At 41.4% G+C, this 27926-nt stretch overlaps 1 protein-coding gene across 1 annotated transcript in view; it reads left to right on the plus strand.

Annotated features, from left to right (window-relative positions):
• The window catches only part of LOC138295729 (golgin subfamily A member 6-like protein 7), a 277033-nt gene that overhangs the window by 96849 nt on the left and 152258 nt on the right, over positions 1–27926 (plus strand). The window contains exons 4-7 of the mRNA XM_069234196.1: positions 10529–11086; positions 16555–16692; positions 21666–21857; positions 26210–26305. Of these exons, the coding sequence (XP_069090297.1) occupies positions 10529–11086; positions 16555–16692; positions 21666–21857; positions 26210–26305 (984 nt within the window). The remainder of the gene's footprint in view (positions 1–10528; positions 11087–16554; positions 16693–21665; positions 21858–26209; positions 26306–27926) is intronic.

Consider the following 27926-nt stretch of genomic DNA (forward strand, 5'->3'; position numbering starts at 1 on the left):
TCCAAATCCTCTTTAAACTGTTGAGCGTCGTCATCTTCAGAATAATGTTCCATGATAAAGGAAGGTTTTAAATAATTCCAATGGATTTAACCAATGTAACCAGTATAAAATGACTATCTCTGAGTTAAATTAAATTAATATTAAATTAAATAACTAACTACACTGCGAAATAAACGAAAAACGGTTGACTGCCTGTGTTTTAGGGGCTTCAAAACCCTGAAAATGGTTGCGCTAATTAAAGCGTGGCCGGCCGTCTAAAGATAAATTAGGCTGGGTCGGAGAGAGGTTAAAAGCAGAATGTTGTTTTAGAGCGGTCGTGCTAAATAAAGCGTGACCGCAAAGCCGCGAAGTCAGGGAAAGGAGAGTCAGCTGTTCTGACACGCTGTCAGAAGCTCTGCCGGCTCGCGTCTGACAAGGAAAGACGCAGCCGAGCACAGCGCGCGCCCCAGGCGTTCACTTTAGAACGTTGGGGCGCGATAGGAAAACTAAATTATAAACAAAACGGCGTTTCCCTGAATGAAAGGACCCAATCAATAGAACGATAAAGAAAAGGAGGCACACAGTAACATATGAATTAAACAGTATATAGGAAGAAAGTATTAAATAAGCATAATAAAAACATATGAACACAGAGTAGAAAGATAGTACTTATCTTGACTGCGAGCAGCAAGAAAAGAGGACATGTTGCTCTCAGCCAATATGTTTATACTTACCTATGACTCTGATTGGTTACTTACTGTATGACATATGTTTGTAGTTTTCCCAGCTGGGTTGCTGGGACTTGTAGTTTATCTTGGCTGCTATTTCAAATTAAAGCAAGAGAAGATAGCATAATAGGAGCCTCCGTGCTTGTAATAAAATCCAATACTTTTTGACATGTTACAGTCTTGATGATTGCTGGTAGCAGTCTGTTTTCGGTTTCCATTCAAAGTGTAGTGGAAGAAGTAGTTTCCCATTAAAATGGATACACAAGTAACCTCAAATAAGTCCACTGATGATACTGTGGCAAAATAAGCAAAATGACTGAACAATCATGAAATAAGATATTGTATCCTTGAAGTTAATGGATATGGGTTGTTGCTTTCATCTTAATCAAAACAATAAAAGCATTAAAAAATGTTAGAAGTCACAAAAGGAGTCAAAAGTGTTTAAGAGATTACAATGTACAGAAATCTATATCGTGAGTGTGGACTGCACTTTAAATGTAAACAAAAAAAACAGACTGATACCAGCCATGATCTAGAAAGCATTGTGTCAAAATGTGGTGGCCTGTTTGTATAACTAATTAAATGAAAGCATAATAAATCTCTCGTATTTGGCAAGTATTCCTGGCAAGGATAGTAAATCTGTACTTAACTAAACATATTTACCTTCATGATACTGTGGTACTTGATATCATGGATACTATGTTTTGGCAAGATGATGCTTTCTATTGTGGTAGAACATCTATCACCTTCATGTTTAAACTGCTATCCTTTTCTCATCCTTTCTCCCTTTTCCCCTTGTTCTTTATTCATGTTTGCTTTAGCCTGTTGGCTGTTAGGCACTGTTCTTCAGTTGTGCTTCTCTTTAATTCTTTCCTCTCCTTCATTTTGCTCCTAGGCACCCTTTTCATCTTATGCCTTGCTTTCCTCGTATGCTATTCTGTTCTTCATCATCCTTTGCATTTCATTTTCATAATTTTCTCCATTCTCTCCTGTGCTTCTCCCACCTTGTGATTTAATGGTATATCCATTTGTTATCCTTCTTCAAGATCTAGGTTTCCTATGTGTCATCCACTATTGTGATTCTTTCCCATTTATTCTGGTGTTTCACCTTGTCCTTTTTTTATACTAATTGTCCCTCATCTTCTGCTCTGCTTCCTTATTCTTTTCTGTGCTTTTTACCTTGTGATTTCCTGCACTGTAAACCCCACTTCTTTTTGAGTTTTTGTATTGTCTTCTTCTCTGCCTCATCCTTTTGTACTGCTTACTCACCCCTTGTGCTTTTCTCTTACAATGGTCAGTTGACCCTTGTCTACTTCTTTCCCTCTTCTCCTGGGATCTTTTTGCTACCTTCTTTACTTATAGTTTGTTTGTCCCTTTGCTCCTCTCTGTCCTGTCCTTCTGTGCTTCTATCACATGCTTTTCGGTGCTGCTATCTTGCTTGATCTAATACTTCTCCTTCTCCTTCATCTTCATCATCCTCTTCTGTATTTTTCCTAATTCTCCTATGAACCATATATTACCTATGCTTTCCTTTTTCTTCCCCCGGGAATTCATTTTTTGGGTACTTTTCCCTCATTTTTTTTTGTGTTTGTACATTTTATTCCCTCATTTTTTCCTGTGCTTCATTACCATCTTCCACTGTATTTTATTCCTTTGGTCTCTGATGTACAGGATTTCTTCCTAAATCTTTTTTGTGCTTCTCCCTCATCTTTTGCTGTGCATATCCTTTGTATTAAAGGTGCTCCACTCCTGTTCTCTGTTGTGCTTCTATCCCACCTTGGACTTCTCCTCTATCTTTCTTTCTCCTGTGCTGATCCTTTTTAGTCTTCTTTATTTACATTGCTGTGTGCTGTGCTTATCTGTCAGTCTATTTTTTTTAATGCCATAAACATTGGAATTTGCCCATCCATACTGGGGTCCTGGATCACACTTTGAACTGTAAGAGTGATATATTCAAAAGCATTTTTGCGTAGACAAAATGACTTAGGAAACATTATCAGATTTTTGTATATGTCCAATTATGATATATAAATAAATGTTATTAATTATAAATGGTTAGTAACACAGTTCATACTACATCTTCACACAAGAATCCCTAAACACTTCACCGTATTTCAGGGCAAGGTTTTATTGTCATTTTCTTCCTGTCAGGGTGAGCCTCTTCTCATCTGCCTCTTCTCCACATTTTCAGCTCTTTTTGACAAATGATTCACCTTGGTGAAAAAAAAGGCTGCAAAAGGCAAACACACAGATTGTGTGTGTTGTATTCCTGACACCCATTCCTGTAAGGTTTGTGATGTTTGTCAATTGATGTGTTTAGGTACAAGAACAGGGAGGGAGCTTTCCTCGTGTAAATGCCTGTAGCACTGGACCCCAGCCAAGCTCAAGGGTTGGGGGAATCCTTTTTTCTCTGACAGCAAACATAGATCCTTCATAGATGGGAGTCATTGCTGCCGTTCCCATACAAGCTCAACACCAAGGCACTCGCGACAGTCTGTGCTGAAACACTCAACTAGGTTGATATATTAAGTTGTCCATTGATGGTAACATACCATTATTAACAACTAGAAGAGAGGACCCTCGATTTAAGGATGTATAGTTCCTCAGAATCCATTCTTTTATGAGCCTTTGTGTCTAGCATACCTTTTTTGAGAGTTTTCAAGCCTGAAATAAAATGAGAACTGTATATCTGAGCCACAATAATTTGAGTCCTCCCCATAACTGGTCACAGATGCATGAGTCCCTCAATCATAAATCAGTACGATCTCTGGGAGAAGTACCTCAAATGCACTTATCGCCATTTTTGGTTAGAGGACATATTCAACCTTAATGGACCACAGGCAGTTTGAGATCGATAAATCACGATGCCCCGTTACACTATCATCACTCAAGTTCTAGCTCAGGAAGACGCCAGCATACACCACACTGGATAGTTAGTCCAGTTAGGGATGATATTCACCAAAGGTGATAGAGTCGATCAACACCAGGATTTTTCCAGTAGAAGATGCGCTAACACTATGAGTTACAAAGAGAGTGGTCATAAAGTACAATATAAATAGAGTCACCACGCAGGAAAAATGTAACTAATACTTTGGACTCTTGAATCTAAGGTGCCAGCAAGATGTCCAGTGCTTCAGATCCCAATGTTATTTCAGCTTACCATGGATACTTACCTGCTTCTGGCATCTGTTAAAGGCATAAAGAAATATGAGAATTTCACAGCCACCAACCATAAGCCTTTCTTAGTAAAGAAAAACACTCCATAAGATTTCCTTCTTTACTATGCAGTGTAGAAGAAGTTCATTGTGCTCCTGTTGCCCACTGGTTCTTCCACCATAACATGGATGCTATAGAAAATAAAAAGGATGACGTTGACGTGGCAACACATGGTTACTAACATGTTTTAGTGATAAAGAGGGCTTTGTGACTCAGAATCACACACAATAAGCAGCTAAGCAAAGGTATCTAGAAAGCAAAAAAAACAGAACAGGGGTTGAGGAGGTCCACAGCCCTTATTTGCACTTGGGAAAGCCCCACCCCGCAACCTGCCATTGACTGCCTCAAGCTTTGAGCTTTTCGGTAGGCAGAAACATAGCATTATTTATTTTACATGGTTATAAATTGCAGCTCTATCAAAAAGGTGTAAGCACATCATACCTAGATCTGCCTACAATCAGCCCTTGAAATACTACAGAACTAAACAAAAAATGCAGCAGTGTGGCAGCCATGAAGGAGACAACAATTCCTACAGATGGTTAATGTCAGCAACAAGGAGGCTGAAAGGAGCACAAGAGATATAGAATTGAGTGAGGAAAGAATATGATTTGAGGGGAAGATATTGAATCTTAAGAAGGAGGATGGATGAGAGACGTAACAGAGTACAATAAAGCAAAAGAGTGCTAGACATTGTACAAAAGAGTTGAAGGCTCAAGTTCCAAAATGGTCCATCTAACATTCCAACCACGACTCCTAGGTCTCTGCTTTATACCGGCTTAGGGAGGACGTACAGTTCCTATATTTGAAGAATACAAGAGACAAAGCTGAAACACAGAGAAAGCAGAAGCAGGGCAGTCAGGGCACCTATTTGTGTTTCCTTCTTGGATAAAGCGCTAGAGCACAACTATCATCACATGGACGTCAAGCTGGCCCAAGTAATGCATTACGCAAGGGATCCTTTGCAGATAAATTACATTAAATTAGTGTTGAAGTTGTCTGCTCAGTACAATACCAGAATGCAATGCATGGCATGTGGTCCACGAGAGTATGCTCTTCAGAGGACAGTTTATCATCTGAACAAGACTTTATTCAACAATCTGGTAAGTTTCTTCACCACCAGAGTCTGTGGTTTCTTGTGTTGTTATAGTGCCAAAAGACAGACTTTGCATGAGATCACTGGTCTGTGTGTCCAGGTCTACCAGAAATCGAGAGACTGAGATGATAGAAAAACATACCTCAGAAAGCAAAACAATCCTTTGCCAGGGCTGGCAGCCAACAAACATGAAAGCAGGACTCACCTTCCAAAGACCTCTTCCATAACTATTCACTGTTTGGATTCTCCAATGCAAGTGTTGGAAACCCACATGGACAATCAGACTGATCATATGTAGAGGATGCATATGGATCACTCTTATCCCTTAAATACACTGGGAAATAAACCACACTCTGAAGTCCTTTTTACCAGTGTATTACTTAAGAAACTAGGGGGAATAAGACCAAGTGTCTTGCAGCGAGAAGCTCACACACTCTGGAACTTGTGTCTTACTTGCAACATAAACATCACAACAGCTCACATTTCAGACATACAGAACAACAAAAAGGGATGAGCGAAGCAGATTTCTGCAGGAAGAACAAACATGAATCTTAAACGAGGATGTGCTTTCAGATATCTGTGATGCATGTGAAATACCAGATATACTAATACCCAACAACAAAAAATGTATTATGCCAAGACCTCAACTTTAAATTCCTATAACAAATAGAATGCCTGAGGGATATATTGGCAATGGAAATATACGAATAATTTTCAACCAATAGGACTTATTCTCAACACAAGCATTAAGTTGAAACAACACAGAACATGAGTAAACCTGAGTGCTTCAACTGCCTGTGATCCTTTTCCGATGCTAGGAATTTCAAGAAAGACTCCTCTACATACCAGATCAGCTAGCCAAAATGTTGGGGAGGACATTCTTCCAACAACTTGCTGAGTATAACTGCTTGGTCTAGGAGTGCATGTGAGCATCCACCAAGGCAAAAAAGACAGTCTAAAGCAGGTGAAGAACCCTTTCATGAGAGCATTCTATGCCTTCAAGTGGAAGAGGTTTTGCATCTGGTGCCTAAAGAAGCACATTGACCAGAGAATGTGTTGAGAAAAGATGGTACATTTTTCTTCATTTTTGAGTTGAGAAAAACCTTGTTGCCAATTTCCATCTACAAAGAGACATTTGGCTGCAGTCACTGCTTATCATAAAAAAGCCATTTTTATGTATCATATTTGTGTTTCCAATGATTAATTCCTAAAGGAGCTCAGAGAAACCTTCCTTCAAGTCAGGTGCCCTTAAACATAGTGCAGTGAAAATGAATGAGGTATCCATTTCACCTAATTCATAAGGCAGACCTGTAATACCTGTCCTGGAAAATTGCCTTTTTTAGTAGCACGCAAGATCCAGACACTTTGCATCAATAATAATGTATGGTTTTCCACTGTTTTGCAGTCGCGGCTTGCACTTAACAGAAGGGGCTGGGCGGGGTGACACGTGCTGGGGCGAGGGAGAGGAGATAATTAAATTGAATTAAAAAAATATATATTTAAAAAAAAAAACACTTACCTCCTCCGCCGCACGCCGCTCCATCTGCTCTGCTCAGGTGCCCAGCCAGGGTGCTCCCATGCAGATTGGGAGCCTGTGTAGGCTCTCCAACCCAGCAACCGTGTTGCTGGGCTGGAGAGAGCCCTGTGGGCATGTATGTTTGGTTGGCCCGACACAGCCAGCCATACACACATGCGCTTTGAGAGGGAGTGCTGTGCACTCCCCCTTACTGCACGTCACCGTGGCCCCTTTCCCCAAAACACAATCATAAACACAGTTTATGATAATAAATGTGATAATAAAGGAAAAGGTTTGCAGCTGCCGCTGCTGGCGGTAGGGGAGGGGCAGAAGGGGGGGCCAACGCTCCTCTGCCCCTATGGAGGAGCCACCCCTGCACTGTAGTGAAGTTTTTACTTGAGATGTATCATTCCGTCTTGCTAAAGATCTTTTCGGCTTCCACATCAATTTAACAATATCATTAGCAGCATTCTTCCTAGGCCCTACCTACCAGTAGACAGATCTAAAAACATCTTCAAGTGAAAGGGCATGTTAAGTACTGTTTAGATAGACCTAAAGAAAAGCGTTAGTCGAAACAAGAATTCATTAGCTATGTCCCTACAGTATTCACACTGTTAAGTCATGTTTACAGCAATCTGTTGTAACTGGCATAGCTCTTTGTAAACCTATATGCTAACAGAGGGCAAAGAAACCACTCTGTCTACTGGGCTGAAAGCAGCCACTGCTACTTTCGTGAGCAATCTCCCCAGTTTAGAAATGTACAAAGCAGCAGCCTTGAGATCTACCTGTAGCTATGCCATGCACCACTATATTGATTCTTACAGTAGCTCCTGTGCAATAGTGGGACAACCCTTGTTAAGCTGTTTGCTTAAGTACAGGGGCGTAGCTCTGGAGGGGTGGGGGTGCTTGGGTGGGACACCCCCTAGTAAATGGATTCTGGTGTGGTCAGTTGGATCCAGTGGCTTCCAGTCGAGCTGGCAGTGTTTGTGGTCGAGTTTCCACTTAGATTAGTAGCCCTCATAGCACAGACACACAGATCTATGAAACGTTGCTGACATTGTATACGCCCACTCCTCTTCCCTCTCACACAAAACAGGCAGGAACAAACAAAGGACTGGATGACTCTTATGTGGTGCAGAAAAGCCTTTTAAATTTAAGACTGTTTTCATCCATTTTGCCATTTCAGTGATACTGATGGTTTGGAAAGCTCTGTTCCACACACCCCAAATCCAAATGACCAAGCAATGCCCCTGCTTAAATATACCAAGTATATTTTGTGTTTACTTGGTCCTTCCCCGCTTCTTTTTTAGAAACGCTTCATACATTATTTTACTGTTTAGCAATATTAAATAAAATCCCATGATGGAGACAGAAAGCTAGCTGTAGATCACATGCTTTGCACATTCCTTCCGTCTAGTGTTGGGCTCAGATTATTACACGTTGTTTTTCTTTGAAGGAGGTGTTGCAGTTTTGAGGTGACTCACTATACCTATCCCTGAAATCCACAATTTACCAGGATACAAACTCCACCTCAAATTGTTTTTTCCATCATTGTGTTGTTCGCAAAATCTCCCTACTGCTGCACCTCAAAGATTACACTTCGATGCCAGGTGCCTGGTGCATTGCTGGAAATGAAGCCAAACTATTGAAGTACAAACATCACAAAGAAAAAGCATTGACAGCTCTCACAATTGTCGACCAGTTAGGCTTCGAATCACAGATTGTTGTACGAACAGGTTATAGACCAATATTGGGTCTGTAACCTCTGTCTACAGTGGGACCACAACATAAGTGCGTGCTCAGCCTTTGATGCCTTTTGGCACCAACGGGGCAGAAGGTGAGTCATTACACTCAAATGCAGAGGAAAGACGTACAGCAAAGGTTGTCCGACTAATCGATTTGATGACAACACGAGTGGCCTATCTGGTAGACCAGAAGCCACACAGTAGCATGTCTGTTTAAAGGACTCCAACTCCAGAGAAGACTCTCCAGAGCCCGTCACAAAATCCGCACCCAAGACAACATAACACCTTGGGTTTCTACTGCAGACACAGAGGATAGGGCACACAACGCCCTCGGGTGGACATTACTCCTGAAACCACTGAGGATCTTTCCTTGGAGATTTGACCTCCAATCATGGACATCATTTAGGGGTCGCCTGGGGTCACAGCTGTGACCCTTGGCTTGTCCCTTGTGACTCCTGGCACTGCCTTTGCAACCCCTGGCCTCAGAGGTGGCAGATTCATTCCCAAGAGCACAGGCTGTTTTTCAGTCCGTTTTATGTCAGCCCGTTTTTCTTGATACTAAAAGAAAATAATATTCTATTATTCACCATTAGTGTAATAAAAAATGGAGCACAGTAAACTGGAATGAGATCTTTGGTGGCAGCTGAAGTAAACAATGTTTTTTTAATGTATGTTGTGTGCATGTTTGCTGGTGAGAGTTTGATTGTGTGACGGAGAGTGAGTGTGCATGTGTGAGTGTGTGTCTGTATGTGTGGTGTGAGCGTGTGTATGTGTAGTGTGAGCTTGTGTTTGTATGTGTAAGCATGTGTGTGCGAGTGAAAGTGGGAGAGGGTACCAGTAGTAAGTGAGATTATATGAGATTGTGGCCCAGGTGTATTATTCTTTGGTGCAAATCAACGCTTTATCAAAGATGCACCGCCAAGCATCAAAGGGAAAGAGAAACAATACACCATTTCTACTGTGACATAGAAAATCTGTGCACTAGTACACTTTTCTGTTGCCACGTACCAACACATAAATTCTTGTGCCATAGTGCTCCATGTTCTCTGAAGCATAGGTTTTATACCTATGCAGCCAAAGGAAAACATTATGTTAATTACTGGTGCACTAACATTATTCAACCCTTGTAAGCCTCAGTACAAATCATTATTTTCTATGATTTGCAAATCAGCCATGGAAGCAAGGTACCTTCAGATCAGATAAATTCAGTCAGTGCAGCTTCTTAGAATCCGCTAAAAAGCACTATCACTTTGCCTTTTCATGCCTAACGTATTGCTATGACATCATTTTCGCTCTGTTTTTCTTAGCAGATGTTGGATAAATATTTTTCATTCAGCCAAATATAATTTATAATCCTGATTTGCAAATTACATTTGGGCATTTGAAACACCTTGACCCCTGTAGCCTGTTTTCTATGCCAAATTCTATAAAAAGTCTAAAAAGAGATTTCAATTTGAATGTCCTAGGGATCCTGTGCAAAGACAGAAGTATTCAGGTGCCTATGAATTAATAGAAAATACCCTTAATGGGGAAATAGGTAACAAGTACATAAAACTGTTCCTTTTCCCCTTGCCCTGTTCTTTCTCTCTTTTCCTCTTCTGATTCCTCATTTATTGATGTTTTGTTCTCCTTCTTTCCTAGCCTGTCTTGTATATCATTCCCTACTGAGATTTTGACTGTTACTTTGCTTTTTCTTAGATGTTTCCGGACCTTACCCTTCATCCTCACCTGTGTTTTTATTCGTTTTGTTGTGTACTTCTCCATTTCCCATTTGTTTCTGCCCCTTACTTTCATCTGCATTCAAGATGTAACAGTCTTAATCCTTTCAGACTCAGGGCTTGATTTAGATATTGGCGGATGGGCTGCTCCATCACAACGGTGATGGATATCCAGTCCACCGAAATCTAAATCCCATAGGGTGTAATGGGATTTAGATTTCGTCAAGTGGGATAACCGTCACCGTTCTGACGGAGCAACCCGTCTGCCAATATCTAAATTAGGCCCTTACTTTTCATCACAAGATATGGCTTTTGATACATGTATTATCAACAACTCTCTCAAACCATTACTGGTGTAAAGTAAATCATTATATGATTGTGTTAGAAGTATACTGAATCATCCTGTTCTGCCTAGATAGTCATACGCAGCATATCCCTATTTTTTGCATAAAATGATTGTTATTAATGATAGCATTGCAAGTATTTTGTTTATTCAAAAAACAAGTAATGGAAATTAAAAATGGGTCTCGCAGCTGCAGACTTCCTTTCCTCCTATTCACTTCAGTCTCAGTACCCCTGCTCGGTCTGTGGACAGAAACCATAAGGAACAGACCTCTACTTCAAATATTTCAAGAGATGCACGGGGTCAGAAATTCAACTTGCCTCAGGTAGAGAAAGCAGTGGAGAAAATCCCCAGAGCCACTAAACATGTGGTTGCGGCAGATAAAAGTAAATTGACGCTGGACATTGGTCGCAACTCGCGGCCTCATTCGAGCACTCCGCTAATGCCTCTGGATGTTGCCAAAGATGCAAAACTAGAACCGCAACCCTGGCTAGATGTTCCATCACCAAAGGTGCAATCAGAGAGACTGTCCCCTGAGTCGCCATCTGTCCCTGAGTGCCCCTCCTGTAAGAAAGAGAGGAGGATCCGAAATGACTATGACAAAATCATTGTGCAGTCGAGGCAAGATAAGGAAATTTTGCAGCAAAAGATAGCTGACCTGGAAGCAGAGATGGCGAAGTACAAAGAGGAAGCGAGTAATAAATGGCAAGAGATCCGAGGCTCAGAGAACAACGGAACCTGCAACGCGGTATGTGGCTCTTGCTTATCTTGCATGCTTGTGGTTGTTTGTTTATATGGAGTCGCAAAGAGTAAATAACTACAGTGTAGAGATGAATAACCAATCCTTATTGCCTTTAAAATGTTTATGTGCACGTGTGTACACATGAGAGTAAGTTTGTGTGTACTGGTCCCTTTGCACTTCAGTCTCCATAACTTTGCTCACACAAGAGTTCACATTAATCATAACATTTCTTCATCACTCAAATAAGCATTCCCAGAACTTAGAACAACTCCTGCATACCCCGTCATTGAAAAACACCGCGGCAATCCCAGTCTTCATTCAGACAACTGGCTGCGAAGATCCTTATTTACTCAAAAGTCTTGCTACTCCTGAGCTGTCTTCCAATTTTAACACAACTGACCATGAACCTCTGACCACATTAAAATGTTAACATTATTACTCAGAAGACCCCACAAGAGTCTTCACCTTAAAATTCTGAGCCGTTGCATGTGGAGGCCCTCAGTGGTCCACAGTACCCACCACATCTTCACAGGGTATGCCAAACCTATATATACCCCATATATATATCATTCTCTTGACCATCTGAGTATGAAATTCCGATTTTACACCGATGGCTCCAGAGGTGTAGCTCACATCCACTAGCAACCTGACCGAGAGCAACTTATTCAAACCTCTGCCCACTGTGTGCGTGGACGCAGGGCAATGACTTAGGGGGTGATTTTAACCTTGGCGGACGGCGGAGGCCGTCCGCCAAGGTACCGCTGTGAAATGACCGCACCGCGGTCAAAAGACCGCGGCGGCCATTTAAACATTTCCGCTGGGCCGGCGGGCGCTCTCCGAAAGAGCGCCCGCCGGCACAGCAGAAATGCCCCTGCAACGAGGACGCCGGCTCAGAATTGAGCCGGCGTAGTTGCAGGGGTGCGACGGGTGCAGTTGCACCCGTCGCGTATTTCAGTGTCTGCAAAGCAGACACTGAAATACTTTGCGGGGCCCTCTTACGGGGGCCCCTGCAGTGCCCATGCCATTGGCATGGGCACTGCAGGGGCCCCCAGGGGCCCCGCGGCACCCCCTACCGCCATCCTGTTCATGGCGGGTTTCCCGCCATGAACAGGATGGCGGTAGGGGGTGTCTGAATCCCCATGGCGGCGGAGCGCGCTCCGTCGCCATGGAGGATTCAATGGGGCAGCGGTAAACCGGCGGGAGACCGCCGGTTTACCCTTTCTGACCGCGGCTGAACCGCCGCGGTCAGAATGCCCTCGGGAGCACAGCCAGCCTGTCGGCGGTGCTCCCGTGGCCGGTGACCCTGGCGGTCACCGGCCGCCAGGGTCAGAATGACCCCCTTAGTCCTAAATGTAATAGAACTCATGTTAATAAGGTGAAAACACAATATGGACAAAACTTCACTTTCTAAGAAAGCCATTCGTAATTGACAACTGCAAAATATAACTAATTGATAGACCTAAAGAAAGCTGTAGAGTTTCACAGAATTTTAACTTGCAGACCACATAACCACCAACTTTCTAACACTCACAGTTGTCCACTATACCTTATAAATGCAAATGACTTGCAAGCCTATGAAAATAGTTAATGTCCTATAAACCGAACAGAATGTAATGTAAGGTGAATTTGTAGGGCGCTGCTTGTCACTCATGAGGGTTTCCAGGCACTGAAGTTTCTGACCAGCCGCAGGAAAAAGTGCAGATAAATTAATCATAAAAGGCCTCCTGGATCTCACAGTCCCAAGACCCAAGAGCCGAATAATACCTCAATATGAATTGACAGCTTTGGCTAGTCCAACAGGGATAATTGCTGCTAAGGGCTTTATCATATTTCAGACTAACACCTGCTAAAACCTGCTTTGAAGTACTAAGCGCATGCAAATAAGCTTAATAGTGCATTTAGCTCAACCTGGTGCCATACATCTATTTTTCTAGCTCCCTTCTGCAGTCTGTTTGCAATAGTTTTATCATGCTGGTATTCAAATGTCTGTACATCCTAAGTGAATTGGTAGCCTTTCTGGAATCTTTCAAATTTATTCTTAGAAAATATTAATTTTAGCAAATATCACAATGCATCGGTGTAATTTAGTGTGCTCACTAAAAACACTTGCACGTTAGAAAAATAAGCTGTGTTAAGTATATAACAATTCTTTTGTGGCACATTTTGGGTCTTGGAGTCAAGTCAGACCCCTGACTTACCTCTGCCCTCTGGTGCTATTAGCAAATTCGAATTATTTGTCTCCATCTACACTGTTGTAGTCTCTCACCTCAGATTTCAAATATAGGGTTAGCTAGCATATCTTGGCTGGCTCTAATAACTGCTGAATGCCTTCATAGCTCCTTTTGTAACCTGTGTGTGGTGCTGCTAATGTTTTGTTTGCTTAAAGTAGACCAAAGACTATATGGTCTCCAGGCCATGGACTCTAACATGTTGGAGAACGTCTTGATACACATATTAGATAGACATTCCTTCGCAAAGAGAATAGCTTTTGATCATGGGAAGTGATCCACTTACTCAACAACAGTACATTCTGTATAATTTGGTGATTGCAGGGAATATTGAGATGTGTGGCTGTGTGGTCATTTGATTACTTATGTGCAGCTTAGGTGATAGGCAATACAGGTGCATGTCACACTTTCCCTTCATCTGTTCAGTTCTGGTTCAGGAACTTATTGAAGGGATGACCTTTCTTTTTAAAGGTTCCCCATGGAAAGCTTAAGTTATCTTAAGGTAACTGTTTTTTAGTTAAAGGTTGAGGTGATATATCACATTGGTGACCTGAGATTCATGGTTATTTATTTGTATAGCATGCATCCAAACTGTCCAGGTTCTGATTAGAGATTAGAGAATATTGTTATATTTTAATATGATGGCCATAATATCAAGGAAAAAAGTATTCAGAGGTTAGTATGTATTGAGAATGTGCATTTTGCCAAAGTAGTAGATGTGGAGTTTAGAACAGTAAATCTGTACTTCCCTACATGCACTTATATTTCAGTATTTTGGCCTCAATATTTTGGCTACAACATTAAGGTGTAACTATATTCTTCACACTACATTCCAGACTACCACCCTACAAACATAATTGTTACTGTGCACTTGTAGCAGATGGCACCACCCTTAGACAAGTGGTATTAAACATTTTACATTTCATAACAATACATACGACAAGCATCATAAAAACATAAACTACAACTAAGTCCTTCAGAGGTCAAAAATAGTAGGTGCATAATAAATTCCAACTCATATTTTAAAGCACTTTATAGATGTCTTGAATTTAGCCCTTGAACATTTTCTGTCACGTCTCGGAACCTGGTTGTTAAGGTGTACACAGAAAACATCACAGTAGTGTTCTATCAGGAACAGCTAGTACTGATGTACTGTGTACATTTGGAAACGTGTTAATAGCCACAACTTACCTTGATATGAAGTCATTTGTCATGAAAGGAGAAATCAATAGGAAACCTGTGTGGTGTACATTTCTTTCAATCTACTGATGTTAGCTACCCATCTACTAATTTCTTTGATATTTCATGCACTTAACAGATAGAAATGTTCATCATTCCACCAAAGTGTAAAAGCTGTTGTTATGTATGAAACATGGAAAATATGAAGGGCTCCATAAAAAAAACAATTTTTCACAACTGGTCAGATCTATGTGTCCTTGTCTTCTAACTTTAAAACCTGGGCCCAACAGAAGTTTAGTTACTTTTTGAATGTCAGATATCCTAACAGTTCAGTCTGGGTTCATTGTAGTCCAAGGATGGCATACAGTTATCTAAGACAAAAATATTAATGTATGGGAGACATCTCATCAGAGCAGATCTTTTGTTTTTGCTTAGTCAAGGAAATGGTGGTGTAGTACTTATAAAGTATCTCCCTATGAATATGACTTTAAATTCCACCCTTCTCTTTGCTCTGTAAGTGACTTTTCATATTTTACACCATACGTTAGCTGAAACAATCATGCAGGTTTGTTCATGAAAGAGCTACATGTGTTTCTTATGTATGTTTCAAAATCCAATCCATTCTTCTACCTGCAGGGGACCTTAGTATTTGGCTTTCAAGAGTATCAAGGCTCATCAGTAAAGTCACAAAATGTATAGTCATACTGGCAGGTAATCCATTAGTTATAAGAAGATTTAGCAGTATTAGACACTGCACATGTCTCAGCTTCAAGGTTTCTTTAAAGGTCTGGTAGTTGGCTCATCATCTATAAGCATCAGACTTCTGTTTCCACGTTAGATCCCAGCTGAGGAGGCCTTTTCCAATGTGGATGCTAACTGTCAACATTAACACAGAACTTTAGTCGCTATTCTTTATTCTTTGCACCAAATGCATCATACACTGTTATTACGCCAAGGTTTGTTTCTTTTGCTTCCTACTACTAACTCCATGGAAGACTACAATAGAGACGGTGTCATTCCAGAAACCTACCTCTTGCAAAATATACCTTGTTCTGGATTCCAGTGTGTAGGCTGATGCTCTTTTATGGGCGGTGACTTTGTATTCATTGTTTACTCAAAGCCATGCACGGCTATATGGTGCATCCCATCTAAAAAATTATTTTGCTTGGTGATCGATTCCTCGTAGACTAAGAATGTGAAGATGGCTGTACGTACGATTGCCATGTCCGGTTTCAAGCTGCTATGGTAGGAATGTTTTCCTTCTCTACTTCTATACATGCATACTCCTAAGGATCTGTATGGTTTCTTTGAAAGTTGAATAAACCTAAAATTTAATACAGTCAATCACAACATACATTTCTGCATCATTATCTTATTCACTTACTGTGCATGGAGGGAGGAGGCAGTGGTGCATACACCCCTCTTATGTAGTGGTCAGGAAGTTAGCCGTGTGGTAGTTATGATAGTATCTGTTGCTATCAAAACACACTGGCTCACTCACTCACTTTATTCTAGCAGGGATTCTCTTACTCTGGAGACTTCATCATCAAGAGTCTACCATCCCCTACCCATATCAAGGACCCACTGGGTAAAAAGCTGTGGTGGGTGAGTAGGAAGCATCCAGCTTGACTATTCACAAGGGAGGGGAGCTGTTGGGAGGGGCGGTGCAATGAGTGTTAGAAACTTTACTGCCCGTGACTGGCGTATGGTAAGAACTGGCAGCTGTCGAAGGCTCCACCAACAGGTGGTATTAGATTAAACCTACAAGTGGGCAGAGGTTTTTTCTAAGGCTGAAGGCAGAGGGAGCTGCTTGAATGTACGACATCTACCCATGGCAACACAAATGCTTCAACCAGCCCTTCTCAGACCCCTTTGAAATAGAAATAAGTTGCTTTGTTTCCACACCTCCATGCATTATACTCACTTTGGTGCTCACACACAATGCTCAGACTCAGATCATTTATGTTACAGTTGTGAAAAATATGCTTTCTTTCTATTGGTGCCTGACTTGTCCGTCATTTTAGCCATTTTGCTTATTTTAATAAGTGATTATTTTGTGTAATATAGGAACAGCAAACAGAGGAACCACTCCATTTTCATGGTTTGGTGAAAGCAGAAACATGTGAAAGTAAATTGAATTATGCTGCAGATGATAAAGAACTGACCAAACTGGAAGAGGAAAATAAAAGAAAGCAAGAACAAATTGTGAGTATCTTCTAAACTGCTATTTCATTTAGACATGTTGTTCTAGCAGGGGTTCAAGCATCTGTGTTTCTGTGCATAGCCAATATTGTAACCATATATAATTCTTTTGTCAGAAAGGTGTAACAAAGAAAGACAATTAATAGAGTCAATAGAGGTGACATTTTAGAAGTAGAAACCGGAGGCCTGCACATTTCAGATATATGCTAACAATGAAGCCCTGAGAACCAGTCTCCCTTGTTTGTATGATTCCTGATTTCACTTATGGTGATTGCTGCTTGAAACTCACAAATGACATATTAATAGCTACTGTTGCATTTTGTTCACCTTTTTTGTTTCCTTGCTCTACCGAAAGGCACAGGTCATCTGCTTTATTTGCCCATGCCGCTCTGGCAATACAAATTAGTGCTACATCACTTAGCAATTGGTAATCTTAATGCAACATGTTTATCTGTCTTCATTTATTTATTTTATTATGCAGTTTGGTGTAGCTCCAGTATATGGTGCAAGCCCTTTATAGTGCTGGGTAGGGCGGGCAAATAAGCGTGTGTTATAAGGAGTTAACTGAACTGGTTTATCATTTGGTGAGTGTGTTATGTCAGTGCTGGTAGCAATGATGCGTGAGGAAAAGTTGGAGAACTTAGCAGCAGGTCAGTACATTTGGTGTCAGAGGGGTTGCAGATGAGACGTATACTTTTGAATGGCATCAGTGTCACTGGTTTGTATGCGAAGCCAGAGAAAAATAAACTTGGTGAAATTTGTTCTTTCGTCCCTTTTCGCTAGAACAAGGGTCCGTAATTTCTATACAATGAATGGCATTCATCACGCTGACAAATCCCGCACAGTTAATGTCCCTGATAAAAATGTATTTTGTCCATGTTGTTCTTCTGGACTTAAGCAAGCACATCTGTTTTTGCAGGGCACTGTATAGTACATCCTTAGCCCCCTCCGAAGGCCCCCGCCCTTTCTATTGCAGGAGAATCTAAAGATCTCTTTGGTTCTTTTTTAAATATATCCACTTCTTTATCCCTCTCTGTGTTTTCTTTCCTCTTTGGGCTCCCTTTCTGGGGTAAGTGATGAAGCAGACTTCCCAGGTTCCTCGTCCAGAAGGATTTATTGTAGCAAAACAAGAGCAACATGCAACAGCATGTACTGCAGCTCGTCTAGGCACATCTAGTCCGATTTGGCACCAGGGACAAATAATGGTTCTAATACAGTGTGGGTAAATGGACTTACGGGGTAGGATCTGTGCATCCTCCTTCGATCTCCCAAAGAATAACCATCTCCCCTTAAATCATAACTTCTAATCCTTCCGTTCCATCTAGCCATTTCCATGCATCATTCATCAGTGCCATCTACATTACAGATTCTATCACATACCAGGCATTATCCAGACCAGCTCATGCCATACACCTTTCTTCTTAACAATGAACAACAAAAACTTAATAAGCGATAAAAGGGACCACACACATTAATTATTATTTCAGAAAGTAATAATTTTATGTTTTAAACAACCTCTTGCATCTCGCACTCTACCTCACCACCATCGTTTTGGAAATCGGCTCCGGAGAATTCTAATTCAACACAAAATGATTGCCTGTAGCTACACTTCCACCACCTTCACTGAAAGTTATCTAGCAAACTGGAACCCATGAAGATTGGGCAGCACATCTACCTGTAGTACCAGGTCACTTCAAATCAAAGTACACATTACTTCTGGCCTTCAACAGAAGTGAAAGTTGGAGACACTACCCATGGCTCGGTACAACAAGCCATGGGTAGTGGCTTTGCCTGCCGCACACTGTAAACAAACACTTGGTTAAAATTCCAGACACTACCCTTCTCTACTTCCATTGCACCATTCAATACTTTCACCACCTTACTGTGCACAGTCTGTTTGGTACCACTACCCCTTCGACTAGCAGGATGCTTAAGTCAGACCCATTCATCAACCATCATCACTTGTCCAGAACCTTTCCCGCTTCTTTCTCCCAGATCAACCATCATCCTGTTTGTACTCATCCACTATCTCATGTAGCTCATGGAAGACTACTTCCTTCAGATCTACTGGCTTCCTCGTTCGTTCTTTCTGCCACCAAGGTGCTGACCTCGAACCGGGCTTCAGGTAGCAGGTCCACTGAGCACTTTCCCCTTTCCTCTCTGGTCCCACTCCTCCTATTTTAACATTTGTGAGTGTTGTGGGTGATCTCTTGTCTTTCCCTCTTTTTGGTTCCTCTTCCTTCCCTTTTGCCTGCCAGCTTCTTTGCTTTTTCAATGCTGCTGTATTATTAAGTAGTTAGGCACAATCTCCAGGATGATTTACTATGTAAAGTAAACACTCCTGACGTGCCAGTTTTTTCGCTAGCACACTTACCTGCTTTTTTCCAGAATCCTAAAATTTCCTTCACAACAAAACCCCACATTCCACTTTCCAAATCTACAATGTAAGCTTTATATAACAACCCCCCTCAAATTAAATTGCCACCACACTTTGATAAAACAACTAAGAAGCAATAAAGTAATAATGTGGCATGATTACATTACAACATTTTGACATGTTTTCAATACATTGTTCCTATGAAGCATTACATAAACTGTCAAATAAACCTTCTCCAGTCCTGGTCTTACTTCATAATCTGCTACACCTATCAAGCTATCCACATTTTCAGTAGCCTTCCGATATTTCCAGCTTCCATCTATCCTCACCTTGGTCAATCTTCCTTTTTTTACATTGAACGATCCTTTAAAGCTTCTGCATTTTCTGCACATTTCCTGTTAAGCATCAGTTTTAGAACACAAAAGCCTACTGTACCCATATGCAATTTTTACTCACACTATCTCACAAACCTCCGTATACATGGTTTTACACTGCACCAAATTATTTAAGTATGACTTACACTGTCTCTGCTTCTGTCCACCGATTCATTCACCTGTCATATTTGCCACTTCTTAATCGTACTCCATACACACACTTCATTTAGTTCTTGTCTTCTTTTGCCCCATCAAAGGAAATGGGCTACAAGCTGTAACTAAATAATCTGTCATATTGTAGGTCAGCACCGTTTCATTTACAACAATACAAGCAACTTATGAAATGGTTATCTCTGTTAAGCCACTGACACGAGAAGTATACAAAAGCCACCTACCTATGATTAATACTCATTTCCTCGAAATATGTACACGTCCTCAAAAACTAATTAAAAACCATTATCAGACATCATACACCAACTTTATCTGGAATCCCTTTTCTATAAGTTATTTACTTCATTTTTACACTCAGGTAATTCATGCATTGTCACTTCATTTTCTTTAACCATTCCAAATGATAATCCACATCACGATGGGAAACATTTTATGCTCTCCTGAAATATCTACTCTTCCCATGATATCCTCTGTAACTGTAAATAAGATTTATGCAGAAACAAAGTTTAGAGGTTGCTTGTTGATTTGTATGCCTTTTCATTTAGTTAGCATGTTACACGATCCTCCCCCCGACAACTCTACATCACTGCCCTTCCCTAGCCATCATTACAGCTCTCTGAGATGTCTCATAGTCATACTTTGTCCCATATTTCCCTTCAGAGCCAGTGTGAATAACCGTTTTCTCAATGCCTTTGAAAGAAACAATTGCTCCGTGCCGGATGCCTTATTCACCCATTAGAACTGTATTTTGCCAAAGATCTATCTATTGCTTGGACCAAATATCCTTCTACCATCCCCTTATCATAGTTATCTCAGGATCTTGATGAACCACTTGTTTCCACTTCTCCTAACTACAGCCTCTATTAAATAATATTTGCCTCATCACAGCAACCAAATCCTGTAACGAAAATGCTACTCCAATTTCCCTTTTTATATTCTTATTGTCTTCCTGTAAATTTTACTCTAAGCAAATTTGCCCTCGTTCTTCAGCAGCTCTCGCATATTCATGTTTCTGTCAGCAAGCCCTCTTGCAAACTGAGTGTAATACCACCAATACCACTGTGTGAAGTGATGTGCCCTCCAACTACAAAAACTTCCTTAACTCATCTTTATAGTGTGGGGAAGTCATCATAATAATTAAGAAGTGGTTTGAGATAGCATGGACTCATTATATTTCAGAGGCTTCAAAGTTATGCTCTTGTAGTTCCAACACGGTTTGAACTGGATGGAGTATCTAAGGTGATACCCACAGTGTTTTCAGTGTGTTATGTGATTGTGCATTGAAAAACCCATGCCATGCATGAGTTGATCCATAAATCTAGAAAAGTCTACATTACGCATGTAGAGACATCATCTCTGAGTGTACTTATGTGAAGTGCACATAGATGTCTGCATTTGTAAGCAACATCTGGATGAATAAAGGTGAACTTTACAAAGGGAGCATCAGGGGAGTTTATGCACAATCCCGAAGTCAATAGAGTGGATATAGGAGGGGAATGTATTTTATGAAAAATTGTTTTCCCTGAAGTGAAAAAAGTAGATAAAAAGATATTTGCTGCTCGTTGTTATTTTTCAAACACTATGTACCTCGCAAGACAGTATTGTGGAGATTCCACATAGCAAGGGTTAAGGAAAACAGGCATATGCTAGAAATGTTTGTGAACACTTACTTGAAATACTCTGTAAGTAGTGTCCCCTCAACCACACACCCATTGAAAGTTGGGACCAAATATGCGATGTTTTAGGTCCCGAAGTTCTGTAATATTAGCCTGGACCCTTGATTCTTTTAGTTTGCAGTACTAATCAAAAATCAGTATTTCTAAAGGATATTCTAGGTAGGAAGGACTGTCTGGAAGATCTCAGAGGCTTAAGCTGGCTAGAACCAATTTACACGACACAGACATTTACCTGAAATCTGACACGGATCAAGTTATCCTAGACTTAATTGCACACACTTGGCCTAAAAATACCCGATTTCCAAACTGAGTGAAATTATAGCAAAATATTTTCTTTGCTCTGCTGAGTGTCATATATTATTGAGTTTTTCTCTCCAGGATAGTTTATTGAATGAAATTGAGGAACTCAGAGCCCAGCTGGATAAAATTCAAGAGAATGAGAAAGTTGAAGCCCAGAAGATGAAAAACAAACACTGCAAGTTAGTTCATGACATGGAAGAGTTGAAGTCCCAATTGGAAAAGTCTCAGGACAAGGAGAAGCAACACTTATCTGAGATGGAGCAGGAAAAGGTAAATACTAGAAAAACTGCCATCTTTTTGCTTGCATACAGATATGTGTTTGATGTTGTCATTTGTCACTATGATTGATGCTGTGGGTTTGGGCCTTTACATTCACATTTCTACCTCAGGGTTGGTTTGATATGTTGCCTTCAAATAGACAAGGTCTCAATATTTCATATCTCTGCTAGTCTTCACACACTTTCTTTCGTACAGGCCCAAAGTGTAAGTCAATGGAAACAACATTGAAAGAACAAGAGAAAACCAAATAAGTTACTGCACGTTCCTATCCAGCAGTGCAACTCATCTTGTAATTTATGCTATGGATTCATGTTTCGTTTACCATTACGCAGAATCGAGTTGAATCTTTGTGCATTAAAGCCCAAACTCAAAATCGGCACAGGCATGCGAAACCCTTGTGCTGAATTAGTATATAGGTGACCTGTCAGTTTGGATTCTTTGATGTGTGACCAGCCCAGCATATGTTCAGTAAATGCATGAGGAATGACGTGTTCATTAGTGGAACCAGCTGTCTATACATTGTGTCTTCTATAGTTTGGAAATGGCAGATCATCATCTTACAATACTTTCTTTTTAGTGTAGTTGCCTATTTAGGCTAGGTATATGTTGTAGTCCAATGAGTGCTGGCGTTACACTTGATTCTCAGGTAATCCATAATAAAAAATTGGGAAAAAACTGAACCTAATCAAAAGCATTTAATAGTCATTATCCTGAAAATCTTTAGTCGAGAAAAACCCCATTAAATACAACTTATCTCTTTTGATTGACTCGCATTGGTGATACTGAAGAAGGACAAACCCATTTCCACTCATATTCATGTGTTTGGTTAGCACTGTGACCAGAACTGCTTAAGCAGCATGTAGGGTTTTTGGAATAGTTTGTAACACAAGGCAGAGTGTGAGAAGGGTTGTTGATAGCGAGACAGCACAAGACATGTCAGATACACTTGAAGCAAGGTCTGTCATCTAATTGCGCAGGGCCGATGTTTTGAGGAAACAGATGCTGAGGGTGCTCAAAGGTGCACCAAATGAGGAAACTCTATGGTTTTAGAATGCTTCTTTGTGCCTCTCTTCACAACCCCACTGCTGTTTCCCACATATCTAGTCCCAACATGAGGGACCATTGGGGCCATTTTGTTCATTAACTTTATTTCATGCCTGCAGAAACCATTGCTCATCGAATGTGTAATAGATCTTATGTGAAAACATTTATATGCTATGTATCTAGTGTTTCTACCATCATTAGAGGAATGACCTCTCGGGAACTGTGGAGTGCTTCGTAAGCTCCCCATCAGAACTGTTTCCAAACATATTGCTTTTTAGTCTGTATATTTAAGCCATTATATCTAGAACAAGTGCTTCAAATGCATTTCTTAGCCTCAATTATTTTTCGAGAGTTTGCAACGGTTCACTGTGTACCTAGGGAGACTGTTATAAGCAGTGGCGTAGCGTGGGGGGTGCAGGGGGGGCCGGCCGCACCGGGCGCAACATCTTGGAAGAGACTAAATCCACGGGTTAGGGGGCGCAAATTACTTGCCTTGCCCCGGGTTAGGGGGCGCAAATTACTTGCCTTGCCCTGGGTGCTGACAACCCACGCTACGCCACTGGTTATAAGCGCCTCAAACCTGTGCAGCTATGCTCCACTTTTACATTTCCTGGAACATCAAGCATTGTAGCATCAGATCTCAGGAATATGAAATGAGGAGAGGTGTTGTTTTTTTTTTAGCTTTTTTCTGTAGTTGGGTGTTCATCTTTGATTTCCTGGGAGACAATTTCCACAGTTTTGAGGGGGTTTTAGGTACTTGTGATGTGGCCCACTCTATTTTGTATCGACCAGAAATAGGAGATTATGGGGGTCATTCCGACCTCAGCGGTTTTTTCAATAGACCGCTGAGGGACCGCCGTACGGAAGACCGCCAGTGCTGGCGGTCTTCTGCACGGGCCATTCTGACTGTTGGCAGCGCTCCGCCCGTTTCCGGACGAAGCGCCACCAACAGCCATACTGGCGGCAGGCGGGGAAGTGGAGGTAGCTCCACCTCCACCGCCACGCCAACAGAACACCGCCCAGCGAATCACGATCTGTGATTCGCTGTGGCGGTGTTCTGTTGGCGTGGCGGTGTCGGCGGAGCTGCCCCCATGGGTCCCGTTCCCTCCCGGAGGATCACCAGGAACAGGTAAGGTGATCGTCCGCTAGGGAAGGGGGGCGGAGGGGTGTTGTGAGTTGTGTGCGTGCATGGGGGTGTGCGTGTGTGTATGTTGAGGGGGCGTGTGAATGCGTGCATGAATGCGGGGGGGTGTGTGTATGTGCATGAATGCGCGCATGAATGCGGGGGGTGTGTGTATGTGCATGAATGCGTGCATGAATGCGGGGGTGTGTGTATGTGCATGAATGCGGGGCGGTGTGTGTATGTGCATGAATGCGTGCGTGTATGTGTGTGTGAATATGTTGGGGATCGGGGTGGGGAAGGGGGTCCTGCAACCTTTTGGGGGTGGCAGGGGTGGTGGGGGGGTAGGGGAGGGAGTCAGGGTGGGGGTTGGGGGTGGGGGAGACCCCTATCAGTGCCAGTGAAGGGATTCCCTGGCACTGATAATGCTTACCGCCATGGATTTCATGGCGGTCCCAAACCGCATGAAATCCATGGCGGTAAGCCGGGGTCAGGCGGGTTGGAATACCGGCGGCGGTATGTGACGACCGCCGGGCTGGAGACCAAGGTCTCCAGCCCGGCGGTCGTTACTGCCGTGGCGGTCAGAACGGTGAAGCGGCGGCTGGCCATGGCAAAAAGACCGCCAGCCTGTTGGCGGTCTTACCGCCGCTTCACCGCCGACCGCCACGGTCGGAATGACCACCTATATCTTCTATACATCACTAGACATAGACGATGACTTATCATTCTTTTACATGAACTGATTGTTTCAGTAGAAAATACAAATTATGAGAATATTTTCCCTATGATTGCCCTGAGATTAACTATCACCATGATCACAATTAAATTGGAGTGGACATTGTATTCCACATTTATATGCCCACTAGATGGAGACCATACCCACACATCATAAAAAGCACAGAGATTTCCTGTGATGTGGTGATTGCATTTAAAAAACATTTTTATTATGAATAAAGGAACATCTGTTGGAGCAAATTCAACTCAATTACATGTGTACTATGCACAAAGGGAAAGAATGAGAAGCAAAGCCTAGGAAAATTTTAAACAGAGGAAAGAGTCCATTGATTTGGCAAAACACTAGATAAATATATCAAACTTAATTAGGACATAAAATTAAATGTACCCAATGGGAATGCAACTCTTAATCTGAATCTAAATCTCAAGCAGTATCAAAAAGACTGGGAAAATATCAGTGTTTTATCCATGAATAAGTAAAGAGAAACATTGGTCATGCTAAGATAATTCTAGGCAGAACTGATACATCAGGATTGAACCTAACACTTGCAGATATTGTGAAGCTGAGTGTTTACAAAACGGCAATAAATTATTGCTTTCCAGATCCAACAATTTGTTTCTAAATTTAAGGAAATTTATTAGGGAGAGATGAACATTTTTTTAAAAAAATACTGCTTTTCTCATGTACATGGTATAGAATTGCTTCATCAATGCATGTATTTGGTTTACATTCATTTTTAGTTCTTTCTTTCATTTGCATTAATTTCATTTGTCAACCATTTGCATAATATTTGCATTAATATTGGTTAAAATCCACTGTTTGCAAGGATTTTTTTCAAATGTTTCTCCTTATGTTTTCCATTTTGTCATTACTTTCTCCTAATTTGGGGGAGGCTTCTTAGTCCTTCCATAGTATAGTTTGTCTCCCCTTTCTACTTTTCCTTCTACATGTCTTTCTGTCATGTGGGAGAAAACCCCATTCATCTCCTTCCTTTATGTTCTGCTTACCACTGAGCCTCCATGTAGGTAGTTTTATTTTTTCTGCCCCTCAAGGCTCTGTGTGTTTCCCTCATGTCTTCATATGTGTCACTCCCCATTTAGTACAGTTCCATGTGCCCTCTCCACATCCATCCATAGCGGTTTAAGTATTTTGGGGACAAACAGTAAATTAAGACTCCTTGTTTATGTAGTTTTTCTTTATAGAAGTACACAAGTATATAGCTAAACACTGAATGTAGATAAATCATAGATTATGCTACCGTCAAGAAACCTCTTTCAGAGTCATGCTTAAAGTAGCTATAACCTTTCAAGCAGGAGGAGTGAGTGAACCTACTACTAGATAAGAAGCTGTTCCGTAAAGATTTACAGGAAAATAGCTAACAATGTAAATAGGAGGCTTTTGAGTGTGTTTTTCACTTGGTGATCATCTTCATTTTATTTTAAGGAAAGCATTCTGTTGCAACTGGAGACCACAAAATCAGAATTGGAAAGGTTGAAGAAAAGAAGAGCCTTACCATTATCAGAGCTACGAAAGGAAAAGGTGCTATGCGTACTTATATTTCTTAAATTTAAAATTCTTCATTGAAGTAACAAATGAGCACTGTGGCATAAGGGCCATGAGGGAATACCTAAAACATGTATCTTTCTAAATAGTGTAAAAACAATTTGTCACATAATAATGAATGATGAATGAGGTAATTAGCTTCCCGTATCACCCTGTGACAGCATAGAAAGCACTTGTGTTGTTCAGTACATTCGGTATGTGTAGAACTACTAGTCCATGAGTGGACTGCTGGAAGGCTATCCATCCCACTTGAGCATTGCTCCATGTTTCTTAATAAATGGTACAGAAGCCTATCAATCAGAGATTTGTATATTTGAGCAAGCATTTGAGATATCAACAGAATACACACTACTGTGCATCTTTGCACTGTTTGAAATCACAACTATGTTTCCTCTCTATCCCGGTCACTACTCTCCATCTGTGTTCCTACTAGCTAATGCGTACCTACATCCTTACGTAGCACTTTTTAAAAGATGTGATCATCGATGTTTAGCCTTAAGGTCCTTCCTACTGAGTCAATTTCTCCGGGGTTATAAGGTTCATTAAAAGAGATTTATTAAGCAACTTCATATGGTACATTTGTTATACACACCCCACCAGAAACAATGTTATGCCAGGATCAGCCTCACTAATTGACACCTTCTAGAATTCATATGCACCCAACACTTCCACATCATGCAATCAACAGCACTGGACAGTGACATCACAGCAGATGTCCGTATGATCTGGGACAAAAGATAATGAAAACAAGATGGTGCTTGATAATAATTTACTTTTCCTCAATCTCATATTCATCTTCAAACCCATGCAAACCTGACATAATACCATTGAAGCGCACATGTCAATAGCATGCAGTTACCTATGATACTAATTGTTTTAGACAGTGGCAGATTTAAAGCAAACTGTACTGTAGCCAATAGTGAGACATGGAGTTATAAGTATGGAGGGGACAGGATTGGTGAGTGTTAGAAATGGGATCTCAAGTTGGCAGTTGGTTTGCACCCTGTCCAAGTAGGGATCCTCACTCTAGTCATGATAAGGAAGATACCTAGCACAGATAACCCTTGCTCACCCCCTTGGTAGGTTGGCACGAGCAGTCAGGCTTTTCTCAGACGCAATGTGTAAAGCAGTTGCACATAACACACAGTAATACCGTGAAAACACTACTAAAGGACACCACACCAGTTTCAGAAAATAGCCAATATTTATCTATATAAAACAAGACCAAAACAGGAAAAATCCAACATACAGTAATAAAGATGTGAATTTTGCTTGCAAGAATTACCTTAAAAATACAGTTCCTTAAGGTCTATAGCTCGGTCTGGGGCTATCATGGCATTGTGAACAACAAATCCAACAGTTCATGCCAGCTGCAGCTTCGCAGGCCAGCTATGGTGTCGGTAAGACCTGCATAGGGTACCTTGGAAATGCAGGGTGACGTGCTGGTGCTGATGGCATCTGGGCTGCAGCATGAAGCGGAACGATTTGACGTGCGGTGCCCACAGGTCACAGTGCAGGCAGCAGCTTGGTGACGGCGTCCTGTGGCATCGGTGTGACCAGGGCTGCGGTGTGAAGCGGGCAGTGCAACATGTGGTGT

This window comes from Pleurodeles waltl, chromosome 5, assembly GCF_031143425.1.
Source record: "Pleurodeles waltl isolate 20211129_DDA chromosome 5, aPleWal1.hap1.20221129, whole genome shotgun sequence".
NCBI classification, from domain to species: domain Eukaryota; kingdom Metazoa; phylum Chordata; class Amphibia; order Caudata; family Salamandridae; genus Pleurodeles; species Pleurodeles waltl.